Source organism: Cajanus cajan, chromosome 3, assembly GCF_000230855.2.
Source record: "Cajanus cajan strain Asha chromosome 3, NIPB_CcT2T_4, whole genome shotgun sequence".
NCBI lineage: Eukaryota > Viridiplantae > Streptophyta > Magnoliopsida > Fabales > Fabaceae > Cajanus > Cajanus cajan.
In genome coordinates, this window is record NC_138519.1 from 61956458 (window position 1) to 61968297 (window position 11840).

The window sequence follows — 11840 nt, forward strand, 5'->3', positions numbered from 1 at the left end:
CCTCAGTTAAGCCTAAAAGATTTTATATTTTCTTGTTGTTTACCCAATCTTGCCAAGCTTCTACTTCTCTTTTCAGCCAAATAATTAATTTTATTTTCATATTTTCCCAAACAAGAAAATGGAGTGATAAAACTGTAAATTGTAGCAACAAGAAATGAAAATAAGCTGAGGTACTACTATCAATTACTGAAAGATTCCATTGGGAAAATTTACATTTTCCTTCTCCAACACAACCTAAGACATACACAGCCAAGGCTGATTACAAAGGATCAGTAGCAAACAACACACATAAAACTCCCAACAAACAAAGAAAAAACAGACACCATCCCAATACTAATTGGCGGGTGGTCACAAAGTCCACCACTTCCAATCTAGTAATTCACCCATAAAAATATGAAAAATCCACCTTCTACATCTTCCATTAATTTAGATGCAGAAAGTTCAAAAAACTTCAGAAAAAAGTGAAAAAAAGAAAACCCCATTAATTAATCAAGAGGGGCCTAACACTTGGTCCCCACCTGTTGACACAACAAAATGAAGGTGCAATTTAAAACATGCCCTTCTTCCCTGACCTCTAAAATTCCAAAAACTGACCCCTTACCTAGTAGCATACTATCTAATACCCTAGTATACTAACGAGTCGTACTTGAATTGAAGCCTCATAACATACTAATATTTATACTATATAGAATTTGTATGGGTGTGACATGAACTTGGACAAGATCTAGTGAAATTGAGCACCAGTGTAGGTTTGGCCAAAGGACCAACCAGCTGGGGCAACATTGTTGGACACCACAGTTCGGCCATCACTTGTGGTAACCTTAAAGGACAGGCTTTGACCATTCAGATAGTTGTTGTTCTGCCAGTTTTGACCCCAATTCCTTGACATTGGGGTCCAACCAGTTCTGGACCCTTTGATTGCCACAGAATGAACATCACCAGCACCACCAACGTTTGTGATGAGAACAAGGTTGAAGTAGGAATGTCCATTGATGGTGAACCTGATCCCTCCCCTTCTCCTGCAGGGCACCCTACACAAACCCACCAACAACAAAAAACACCATGAGCCACAAATACCATGCATTAATTAGTAGGAAAAGTAATAGGGTACACAAAATATTTTTAAATCTAACGAGTAATCAAAGTTGTTAAATTTTGGTCCTTTATAAGAAAGAGTATGATATAAAATGTGAACAATATCAAAACCAAATTTCAAGATACTTTTGAGCAAAAGCAAGTAACCTACCTCCTGTAGGACACAGGGACAATTCCAGCTCTGTATTGAGCAATGCGTAGGAAGACAGGCTGAGCGAGATCAAAGTGTTGAAGAGGAGGGTTGCACCAGCCACCAGCATTGTTTGGTAAGGCATTGTTTGGTGGACAAAAATTGGTGGCAGTGACCAAAATGGAGCCTGGGAGGCACCACTTGTGGTCATTGGCACACCTAATCTCAAAGCAAGAGCCACAGCTCAAGCCATTGTTGAAAAGTGCTGTACTCAGAGCAGCAGTGTTTGTTCCATACCCTTGGCTGTAGAGGTTCCCATACCCACATGCCCCACCTGCACAGACCCACACATTAGTCCAATGGGTTGCTCCAAAATGCTTCAAAATAGCATCTTGTAGATAAAAATTGAACCTTTAACGAAAATAAATATAGATCACACATACCCATTGTCCCTGATGCATCACTCCCCCCATAGAAAGTGGCATGAGCATTAGTCCACCCTCCACCATATGCATGAGCAGAGGAGAACATTGAGAGAAAACCCATCAAGAGCAACCCAATGAAAGCCATTTTCCTGCACACACAAAACAATACAAAAATCATAAGACATTTCCTTCTAGCACACATACATTTTGTTAACAACATTAGTCAAGGTGAAGAAGAGTTTTTCTTCATCCTTGAAGTGATGGAACAAGCTTATTGAAAAGGGAAATTACTCTGATATTGAGGAGAGTCAAAGGAAGGAGGAGCAGGTGGTGTGTGAAGCGAATGGGAGGGAGTGACACTTAATTTATAGACACTGAGGGGTTGGGGAAAATAGTCACAAGCTCAACTAACTGTTTTGAATTGTTTGGACCAAAAAAAACCGCTGAGGGTATAAGTGGTTTTTGCAATAAATGAGTTAAAAACAGTGCTACTTGCCATGAGGCCCACCTTTGATGTTGGTTGGGAGGAAAATCCCCAAAATCCATGTGGGGCACAGCGGTTTTGGCTCTGATGGTTAACGAGCTTCCACGGTCACATGCATCAACAACCATTTGCCACAAATACCCTTCTCCTTTTCACACCTCACTTCTCAATGCTTTACTTTCAAAATGGTAAAAAATGATGGTTCCTTCAAATGAAATAATGCAATGCTAATAGTAATGCAATAAATAAAAATAATAGATTAAAAACACTTCCTCACGTACCTCACATTTTAGTTTATACTTTAAATTTTTAATTATTTTAATTTTTATCATTAATATTTTTGTGTGACGTGATAAAGAAGATAATTCAATTTTATGTGTTTGATAGTTTAGTTTATACGTAAGTAAATTTTCTTTTTATTATCGATAAAAATCGAATATAATATCAAATGAATTCAAAGAGAAATGTTTTAGTCAAACAATTCAACCGAGTTTCTTTACTTATTTTAAAGACTTAAATATATTTGTAGTCTCTTAAATTTATGGTAATTTTATTTTTGGTCTCTTAAATTTAAAATTGTTATTTTTAGTCCTTATAATTTCAAAAAAAATTATTTTAGTTCTTATATTTAAATTTTGTTAAGAAATTTATCAAATATTATTACATAAAATCTAACTATTGATATCTCTATTAGTGAAAATACCAATTAAATCTGGTTGATATTGCATAACTGTCTTAATTAATCACTTTTAAATATATTATTAGTAATTTAAGGGACTAAAAAAAGACTTTTAAAAATTACAAGAACTAAAAATAATAACTTTAAATTTAAGAGACCAAAAATAAATTTTTCTTAAATTTAAGAGATTAAAAATATATTTAAATTTATTTTAAAATACTAATTAAAAAAACAGTTCAAAACATTGACAAGTGTCGGTTCGGGGGATAACTCACATCAACTAACCTAATTACAGAGTCTAAGTGAGATAAGTTTGTGTTTTATATATTAGAATATTGAATGAATCTTTAATTTTATACAAAACTTTGGAATAATAGTATTTTAAATTGAGATTTGAGAGAGAGAGAGAGAGTAAGTTAGTTTCTTTACCTTTTACAAAATTATCATTCTTGGTGCTTTTCATTTCTAATAAAAAAAAAAAATCTCCTTCACTATTCACTTCGTCTCTGATTTTCTCTCTCTAGCTTTTAAGAACAGACACGTACAGAAGCACAATTCAGATGGCAAGTGTTTGGTCAGAACTCTGAGGTTTGGTCAATTTAATGCAACAATTATTTTTCCTGAGCCAATGCCAATTTCTTTTCATTTATATGTTTTTCTAAAATTATTTTTAATATTATTGAGACATGTTTTATTTTAAAAAGTACTTTTTGGAAAAATGCAAACCTTCCATTATTTTTCATGTAATTCTTTAGTAAAATTTTCTCACTTTTGATATTCATTGATTAGTTAAATGAATAGATTTTGTTCAGTGACATTTTGACTTGATGCAATCTTCATAAGTAAAAAAAAAAAACAAGTATTAATAATATGTTTCTATTATTGAATGAAGGTTTAATAGATTTAACCATGAGATCTTAATTTAATTTTTGTTAGTTTTAATTTTTCTCTTCATTAATATTTTTATTACTTTAAATTTTACTTTAGATCATGCATATGAAGAGGCAAAATAAGATTTCTAAAGTGTTCATATCAAATAAAGTTCTCTCAAAAAATATAAAAACATTAATAATATTTATTAAAAAAGACTCATGAATAAAAAATTATAAAAATAATGAATAAAATATTAAAAATAAAGTATTATAAAATAATCAAATAAAACATCTGATTTGGTACTAGTAGTTATTATTCCTACTATAAAAGATAAAAACAACACGAATAATATTGGAACTTAAAATTTGATGGCTATTATACTGTACTACTATAAGCTAATTTTAACCATACACAATAAATATGATAGCCCTTAGGCCCTAGCTAGCATGGCTATGAATATGAACATGTCTTGTTACTGTTGACGACTCTTATACCAAAGTAAAGTACAGAACAGAGAAATTAATGCAACCAGTGGCACATGGTTTATGACATTTTGGGTCAGTTGGAGAAACCTCAATACCTCATCACCCTGTTGAAATTTCTTGCTTTTTATTTATTACTAATATTCTTTCATTAATTTCTACTCTTATTATTCTCTTTATCTTTCTCTTCATTTTACTATTAAAAAATGTCATTTTCTTATAAAAAATTGTTTATAAATTTTTTTTTATAAATTTTAAAATTTATAAAAATATATTATCCACGAAAGTATTATTTATAGATAAAATTTTGTAGAAAAATTTGAAAAAATAACATTTATTACAAAATTTTATAAAAAGTTCGCAAGAAAAATTGCATGTAATAAAAAAAAAATTGTAGTAGTGTTTGTTTATTATGATACCAACAACTGTGTTTTTCTATCTTTAGCCAGCTACGAAGCAAATCATGAATCTTCCTAGATAAGATATGCATGGAAAACGATAAGCTTCATCAGGAATTTTAGGTGAAGTGATATATAAACCGCGATTCTCGGTCATTAGGGTTACATAATTTAATTCTTATTATTATGTGTTCAAATTAGCACGAGGTAATATTCCAAATAATAATGACTAAATAAACTTTGAAAATACTATTTTTTTTTGTTACATTCTAATTATAATATTGCTGTTGTCCTCGATTGGTAATTACTAATTTAGTTATAAAATTTTAGATGAACATATTAATTAATGAGTTTAACATTTTTGTTTGTCTATTTATACTCTTATTAATAATATAATTATATATTATATATTTTTCCCAATACATATGTAAGAGGAACTCGAATTACCCGATCATTTTGGACAGAGTTAGCATTAAGTGTTATTCAACAAATATATATGCATCAAATTTTGTATGTAATATTAAAATTATTATTTACAATAATATATATATATATATATATATAAAAGACAAACAAAATATTTTTTTTCGTGAAGACTTCATATTACAAATATCGATCATCATTTTTTCCATTAATTTATTATAATAATGAGTATTTGTGTGTTAATCATAATTTTTTAAAGAAAATGTTCTATTAATTATTTATTAAAAAATCTATTAAATTAGAATAATCTATGTTATTCATTATAGCATAATGATCAACCTATTAAAAAAATATATTATAAGATTTAATGATCATGCATGTAAAAAATAATATACTATCAAGTAATAAAAAGCTATCATCAGTATGATAATTAAGATAATTTTATAAAAGTTAATAAATTTACTAATATATGATAACTTGTAATTGAATAACATTGTAAAATTATTTTATTATATTATTAAATAGTTTTTCTCTATATTTAAGAATTAAAAATATATAAAGAGAATAATACAATCATAAAATAAAATAAAATAAAGGAAAATGGCACTTACCATTAATTATTTAATAGTAAATTATAAATAATTACTTAATATTAATATACTAGATGTAAAAAATTGTAAAAAGCGGGGAGGGGGATCAGTTGTAACGACCTGCCTTGCCGTCACACAGCAAACAACACTACGCGGAATAGAGCATGCATATACAAAATAGAATATATATATATATATATACATATGTCTAGCCTGGGAACTAAAATCAAAGTATAAAATACAGCCAAATTGCTACACTAAGTAGCTTAAAACAACAAAATATCAAAATTATCCACTTCATCTGCCAGCTGTAGACTTGCCTCAACACACCAACCTATCCCTACTCTGCTATCATACATAGTATGATCATTGCAGTCCAAACTACATGGAAACAACAAGGGTAAACTAATGAAAGGAATCAGCATATGTATATATAAATACATAAAATATAAACAGCTACAACTTATCAGCACATCATATTCTAGTTTAGCAAGATCATCATTCAACACATCACATATACAAATCACATCATTAAGCAAAAGCAGCATTAAACAAACAATGCGTCGTCACGCATATCAGCTCAGAGATCTCCTACAACAGCTCAGCCTTACGGCCTACAACAGCTCAGCCTTACGGCCTACAACAGCTCATATAAGCATTCAACACAGCACAGCATAGCAGCAATAACAACATACAGCATACGGCACAACTCAACATTTGCAACAATACAACTTAAACATCTCACAGCACAACACAATCTTCACTAACAGCTTAAATCAGCATATACCAGCATATAAAGAAAGATTACATCTGCGCCCGAAGCACTCATGGTTGTGCCCGGTGTGGCCCAACCAGAGAGCTCCAAGGCTTAAACGCTCCTGGGCAATACCAATTACGCATAGCGCAATCGAAGGCAGAGACTCTAAGGAGTCTCACGCGCCCGGCGTGCCAAACCCGCGCTCGGCGTAGGGAAGGCAAAGACCTCACCAAGGTCTCACGCCCGACACAATACCAGTTACGCCCGGCGCCACCCTTGACAGAGACTCCCAAGGAGTCTCCACGCCTGACGAGACAAAGTCACGCCCAGCACCACACCAGAACCCCAAAATGCTAAGTCACTGACTGATATTGCGTCCAGCGCAGTCCAACCACGCCCGGCATGAGCCATCTAGGGGCTTCCATTCTCAAGCTCGCCCGACGCACACAACCTTGCGCCCGGCAGGCTTGCCCAACAGAGCCCTCTGATGGTAATGCGCCCGGCACCCTATCATTCAGCAGCCCCCAAACTTCAAAAATTTTCACCAAAACCTACAAAAACAAGCAATCCAAGCACATGCAATCCGCCCAAAACTCCACATTTTCAACAAACAACAAGAAAACCAACTCATTTTCAACATACAATCAAAAATACATGAAAATCCCCAAATTTCACCATTTTTCCCCGAAACCACAAAAACAAAAATTCTTGATGGAGGAGGCCCATGGGCTAAGGGCCCAACTACTAGAGCAATGGCAAGAAGGATGCATGAAGAGTGGGCCCAAGCCCAAGAAAGGCCCATCACTTTATTTTGTTGGGCTTTAGCTCAAGCCCATTAGATTAGGGTTAGTATAGGGTTGGGCCTTGGTGCCTTGTATTTTCTTTTGGGCCTTGTATTTTCGGCCTTTGTAGTGTAGGAATTACATGTAGAGGTCATTTGGAATTTAGGGTTAATTAAGGTTGCATGTGTATTTTCATTAGCATGTAATTAGCCTTGCATTTGATATGCATTTCGGCCATGTGCACACATGCACATGGTGTGATCTAAATGCAATTCAAATGAGAAGCTAATCACATGCCAAATGATGAGCACATGGGAGGTTCCGGGTTTGGCTCCCAAAATTTGAATTTTGAATTCAAATTTTGGGCGCCTAAGGTTAAGTTACCATACCATGGTTTCACTTAACCTTAGGCTAACCCAAGGAACACTTAACCTAATTTTTCCTATATATTCTCTTTGGTCGAGAGTTTGTGACACTTTTGGAATTAATTGAAAGAGATTTCTTCACTTGAAAACTCTCCCTCCGAAAGTCCCTTTGGTTTCCTACTCTACCCTCCTTGAGTGCTTCTCTTTGTAGAGCTAGGACATCCTTTTCTTCCGTGGAACTTAGCTAGAAGCAAGCTTCGGCCACCTTGAGTCTCTTTGGAGCTCCAATCCTTGAAGCCTCTTCCAAGGATCCGTGGAGACTTAAAGTTCTTCCTATATGCATCCAAGTGGAAGCACATCAATTCTTCAAACATAGCCATCAATCTTCAAGAATTCAACCAACAAGTGAGTTTCTAACTCACTCCCAAACAACCAACATGAATCCTAGCTTCCCTTACCTCGGTGGGAAAGAAATCTGAGTTCCAGGATAGCAGGAAGAGAAGGAGAAGAAGAAGCTTGAAAGGGAACCTCGGGAAGAATGGAATCTTCACCCTCAACTAGCTCCGCACACCACTAATCAGCACCTTCAACCCAAGGAATGAGAGTGAACAGCAAAGTGAGTGGAAATAAGTAGGGAGTGAGAATGAGAGTTATGAAAGTGAGGGAGAGGAAGGAGAAGCAGAAAGAAATGGGGTCTCACAACCTCGCCAACAATAGGAATTTTTGTCCCCGAAAAATAGACTTACTTGGGAATGGGAAATGGTACCTCTCCCTGCATTGCTGCTCAACTTCCCAAGTAGCCTCACCAGTAGTTGCATCCCACAACACCTTCACCAAAGCAATGGACTTGCCTCTCAACTCCTTCAGCTTGAAATCAACCACAACTACCGGCGACTTCTCAAAAGTCAGGTTCTCCTTCACCCGCACTTCATCTAACTCAACCATATGACTAGGGTCATGAACATACTTCCTCAGCTGGGATACATGAAACACATCGTGTAGGTTTGAGAGAGACGGTGGCAAAGCCAACCGATAAGCGACCGGACCCACACGATGAATGATCTGATAAGGACCAACAAACCTAGGTATCAACTTCTTTGCCTTCAGCATTCTACCCACACCAGAGGTTGGGGTCACCTTCAGAAACACATGCTCCCCTTCAGCAAACTCCAAAGGCTTTTGCCTTTTATCAGCATATGATTTCTGCCTACTTTGAGCAGTCTTCATCCTCTCCTGAATCAGCTTCACCTTCTCAGTAGTCTGTAGGATCAACTCTGACCCCACAACCACTGACTCACCATCTTGATACAAACATAGAGGAGTCCTACACCTCTTGCCATACAAGGCTTCAAACGACGTCATCCCAATACTATCATGAAAGATATTATTGTAAGTAAACTCCACCAGCGGTAGGACTTCCTCCTAGCTTCCCAAGTGGTCTAACTCACAAGCCCTCAGCAGATCCTCCAAGGACTGAATTGTCCTCTCTGACTGACCATCCATCTGGGGATGATAACGAGAACTCAACCTCAACTTCGTGCCTAAGGCTTGATGTAGACTATGTCAAAATCTGGAAGTGAACCTCGGATCTCTGTTTGAAATAATATTGGAAGGCACCCCGTGCAACCGTACTATTTCCCTCACATACAAATGTGTCAGCTTCTCCAAGGACCACTTGATATTGACAGGCAAGAAATGTGCACACTTGGTCAACCGATCAACAATCACCCAAATAGCATCACTATTCCTAGCCGACCTAGGCAATCCCACAATGAAATCCATAGTGATACTATCTCACTTCCATTCCGGAATCTCCATCTGCTGCAACAAACCACCCGGCTTTTGATGCTCCACTTTCGCCTTCTAACAAGTCAAACAGGCCGCCACATATTCAGCAATGTCCCTCTTCATACCAGACCACTAGAAAGTTTTCCTGAGGTAGGCAAATTTTGCCCTTAAACCTCAAGATCCCATCTCCGCCTAGCTCAAAACCCACTACCTTCTCGATACCCAGCAAACCAAGAATCCGCACCAACTCTGCATCCTACAACTGCTTCAACCCAACCTGCCTCAAGAACTCACTAGTTATGGTAGTCATCCCACAACTAATGTGATCCTGAGTTAGCTCCACACAAGATTCAAATCTCTGAATTCCTCCACCAGCTCCAGCTCCTTTACCATCAAACTCGACATGTGGATGGATTTCCTACTCAAGGCATCCGCCACTATATTGGCCTTCCCAGGGTGATACATCAGCTAAAAGTCGTAATCCTTCAGAAATTCCATTCATCGTCTCTGCCTCATATTCAACTCCTTATGATCAAACAAGTACTTTAGACTCTTGTGATCACTGAAGACGCTGAACCGAGCACCATACAGATAATGCCTCCATATCTTTAAGGCAAAAATAACTGCCGCCAACTCCAAGTCATGAGTAGGATAGTTCCTCTCATGATTCTTCAATTGCCTTGAAGCATATGCCACTACTTTCCTGTTCTACATCAACACACACCCCAATCCCTGGTGAGAAGCATCACACAATACACATCAAAAGGCTCACCGGAATCAGGCAACACCAACACAAGAGAAGTAGTCAACCTCTTCTTCAGCTCATTAAAACTCCGCTCACAGGCATTTGTCCAAATGAAAGGTCGATCTTTTCTTGTCAACTGGGTTAGAGGCGCTACAATCTTGGAGAATCCCTCAATGAATCTCCTATAGTAACCCGCTAGGCCCACAAAATTCTGAATATCAGTGACAGTTCTTGGATGCTCCCACTGCAACACCGACTCCACCTTAGCCGAATCAACAACAATCCCCTCAACTGAAATAACATGGCCGAAGAACTTCACCTCTTCCAACCAGAACTCACACTTTGACAGCTTGGCGTACAACTGCTTTGCCTTCAAGATCTCCAACACCAACCTCAAGTGCTCTCCATGCTCCTCCAGGGTCCTTGAATAAATCAGGATGTCGTTAGTAAAAACCACCACAAATTTATCTAAGAAGGGCCGGAAGATCCTGTTCATGTAATCCATGAACACTGTCGGGGCGTTGGTCACACCAAACGACATCACAATATACTCATAGTGACCATACCTAGTCCTGAAAGCGATCTTAGGTATGTCACCCTCCTTCATCCTGATCTGGTGATATCTTGACCTCAAGTCAATCTTTGAGAACACCGATGCTCCCCTCAATTGATCCATTAAGCCATCTATCCGGGGAAGTGGATATTTGTTCTTAATGGTCAACTTGTTCAACTGTCGGTAATCAACACACAGTCGACTACCTCCATCCTTCTTCTTCACCAATAACACGGGAGCACCCAACCGAGACACACTCGACCTCACCAACTGCTTTTCCAGCAAATTTTCCAATTGACTTTTCAGCTCAACCAACTTTGCTGGGGCCATCCTATAGGGAGCAACTAACACTAGCCCTGCACCAGGAACCAAATCAATGTTGAACTCCATCTCCCTAGTAGGAGGCAACCCAGGCACCTCATCTGGAAACACCTCAGCAAAATCTCTCACCACCTCAATCTCAGCAATGACCCTCTCGGTCTCCATAGTCAAAGCAGCAAGCAGAATACAACACTCTACTCTATCTCTCATCAAAGTTTCAGCTTGGCTAGCTGAAATCAACACCTCATCCTCCACCTGAGGAAAGATCAACCTCCTATTGGCACAATCTATAAGGATGCGATTGGCAGACAACCAATCCATCCCTAAGATTATGTCAATATCCACCAAAGGCAAACAAATCAGGTTTACCTTATACTTCTTCTCATTCACAACTATAGGACAACCAGCACACAGCTCAAAAGCAACTACTGAAGTAGAAGCAGGCGTCAACACTAGCAGTCTCAACCCTAAAGCACACACCGACACACCCAACATTGCAGCATAAGCATATGAAATAAATGAATGAGAAGTCCCAGAATCAAAAAGAATCATCATATCCTTACCAACAGCTTTACCCTTCCCCTTCACAAGGTCTAATAAAGTGGAAGCTTTAGCCCTGTCAAGGCGAACACCGTCCCAGCAGCAGCAGGTCTATCACCCCTCGGAGCACCCCTATCTGATCTATTTCTAGAGGGACAGTTGGTCGACTCATGACCCATCTGATGACACCTGAAACACCGGCTCTCCGTGTGAGGACAATCCTGAACAAAATAAGGTCCAACACACCTTTAACACCTGAGAGTGGCACCTCCACCCTGCTTCCCACCTCTAGCAGCATCAGCAGGTTGCCTTATGACAGGACCCCCTTGCTGTGGTTGGGGCCTATCATATGGCTTCCTCTGATCTCCACCTTTCTTGGACCCAGCTGGTCCCTTAGCAGTCTTCATCAC

The 11840-nt window shown here is 37.6% G+C and overlaps 1 protein-coding gene across 1 annotated transcript; it reads right to left on the reverse strand.

The window, feature by feature from the left end:
* Positions 1-155: 155 nt before the first annotated feature.
* Positions 156-2096, reverse strand: EXPA10 (expansin A10). Its single transcript, XM_020358045.3, has 4 exons — positions 1942-2096; positions 1669-1799; positions 1247-1559; positions 156-1031 (listed from the first exon to the last, which is right to left on the reverse strand). Exons 2-4 carry the CDS (start codon positions 1793-1795, stop codon positions 725-727), a joined length of 747 nt encoding a protein of 248 aa, XP_020213634.2. The 5' UTR covers positions 1796-1799; positions 1942-2096; the 3' UTR covers positions 156-724.
* Between the last annotated feature and the right edge of the window lie 9744 nt (positions 2097-11840).

Excerpts from the sequence above, each read along its gene's own strand:
- EXPA10 (XM_020358045.3), bottom strand. The coding sequence starts at position 1,795 with ATGGCTTTCATTGGGTTGCTCTTGATGGGTTTTCTCTCAATGTTCTCC. Across the intron at positions 1,560-1,668 it reads TGATGCATCAGGGACAATGG|GTGGGGCATGTGGGTATGGG; the intron begins GTATGTGTGATC and ends GGGTCTGTGCAG. Across the intron at positions 1,032-1,246 it reads GTCCCTGTGTCCTACAGGAG|GGTGCCCTGCAGGAGAAGGG; the intron begins GTAGGTTACTTG and ends GGGTTTGTGTAG.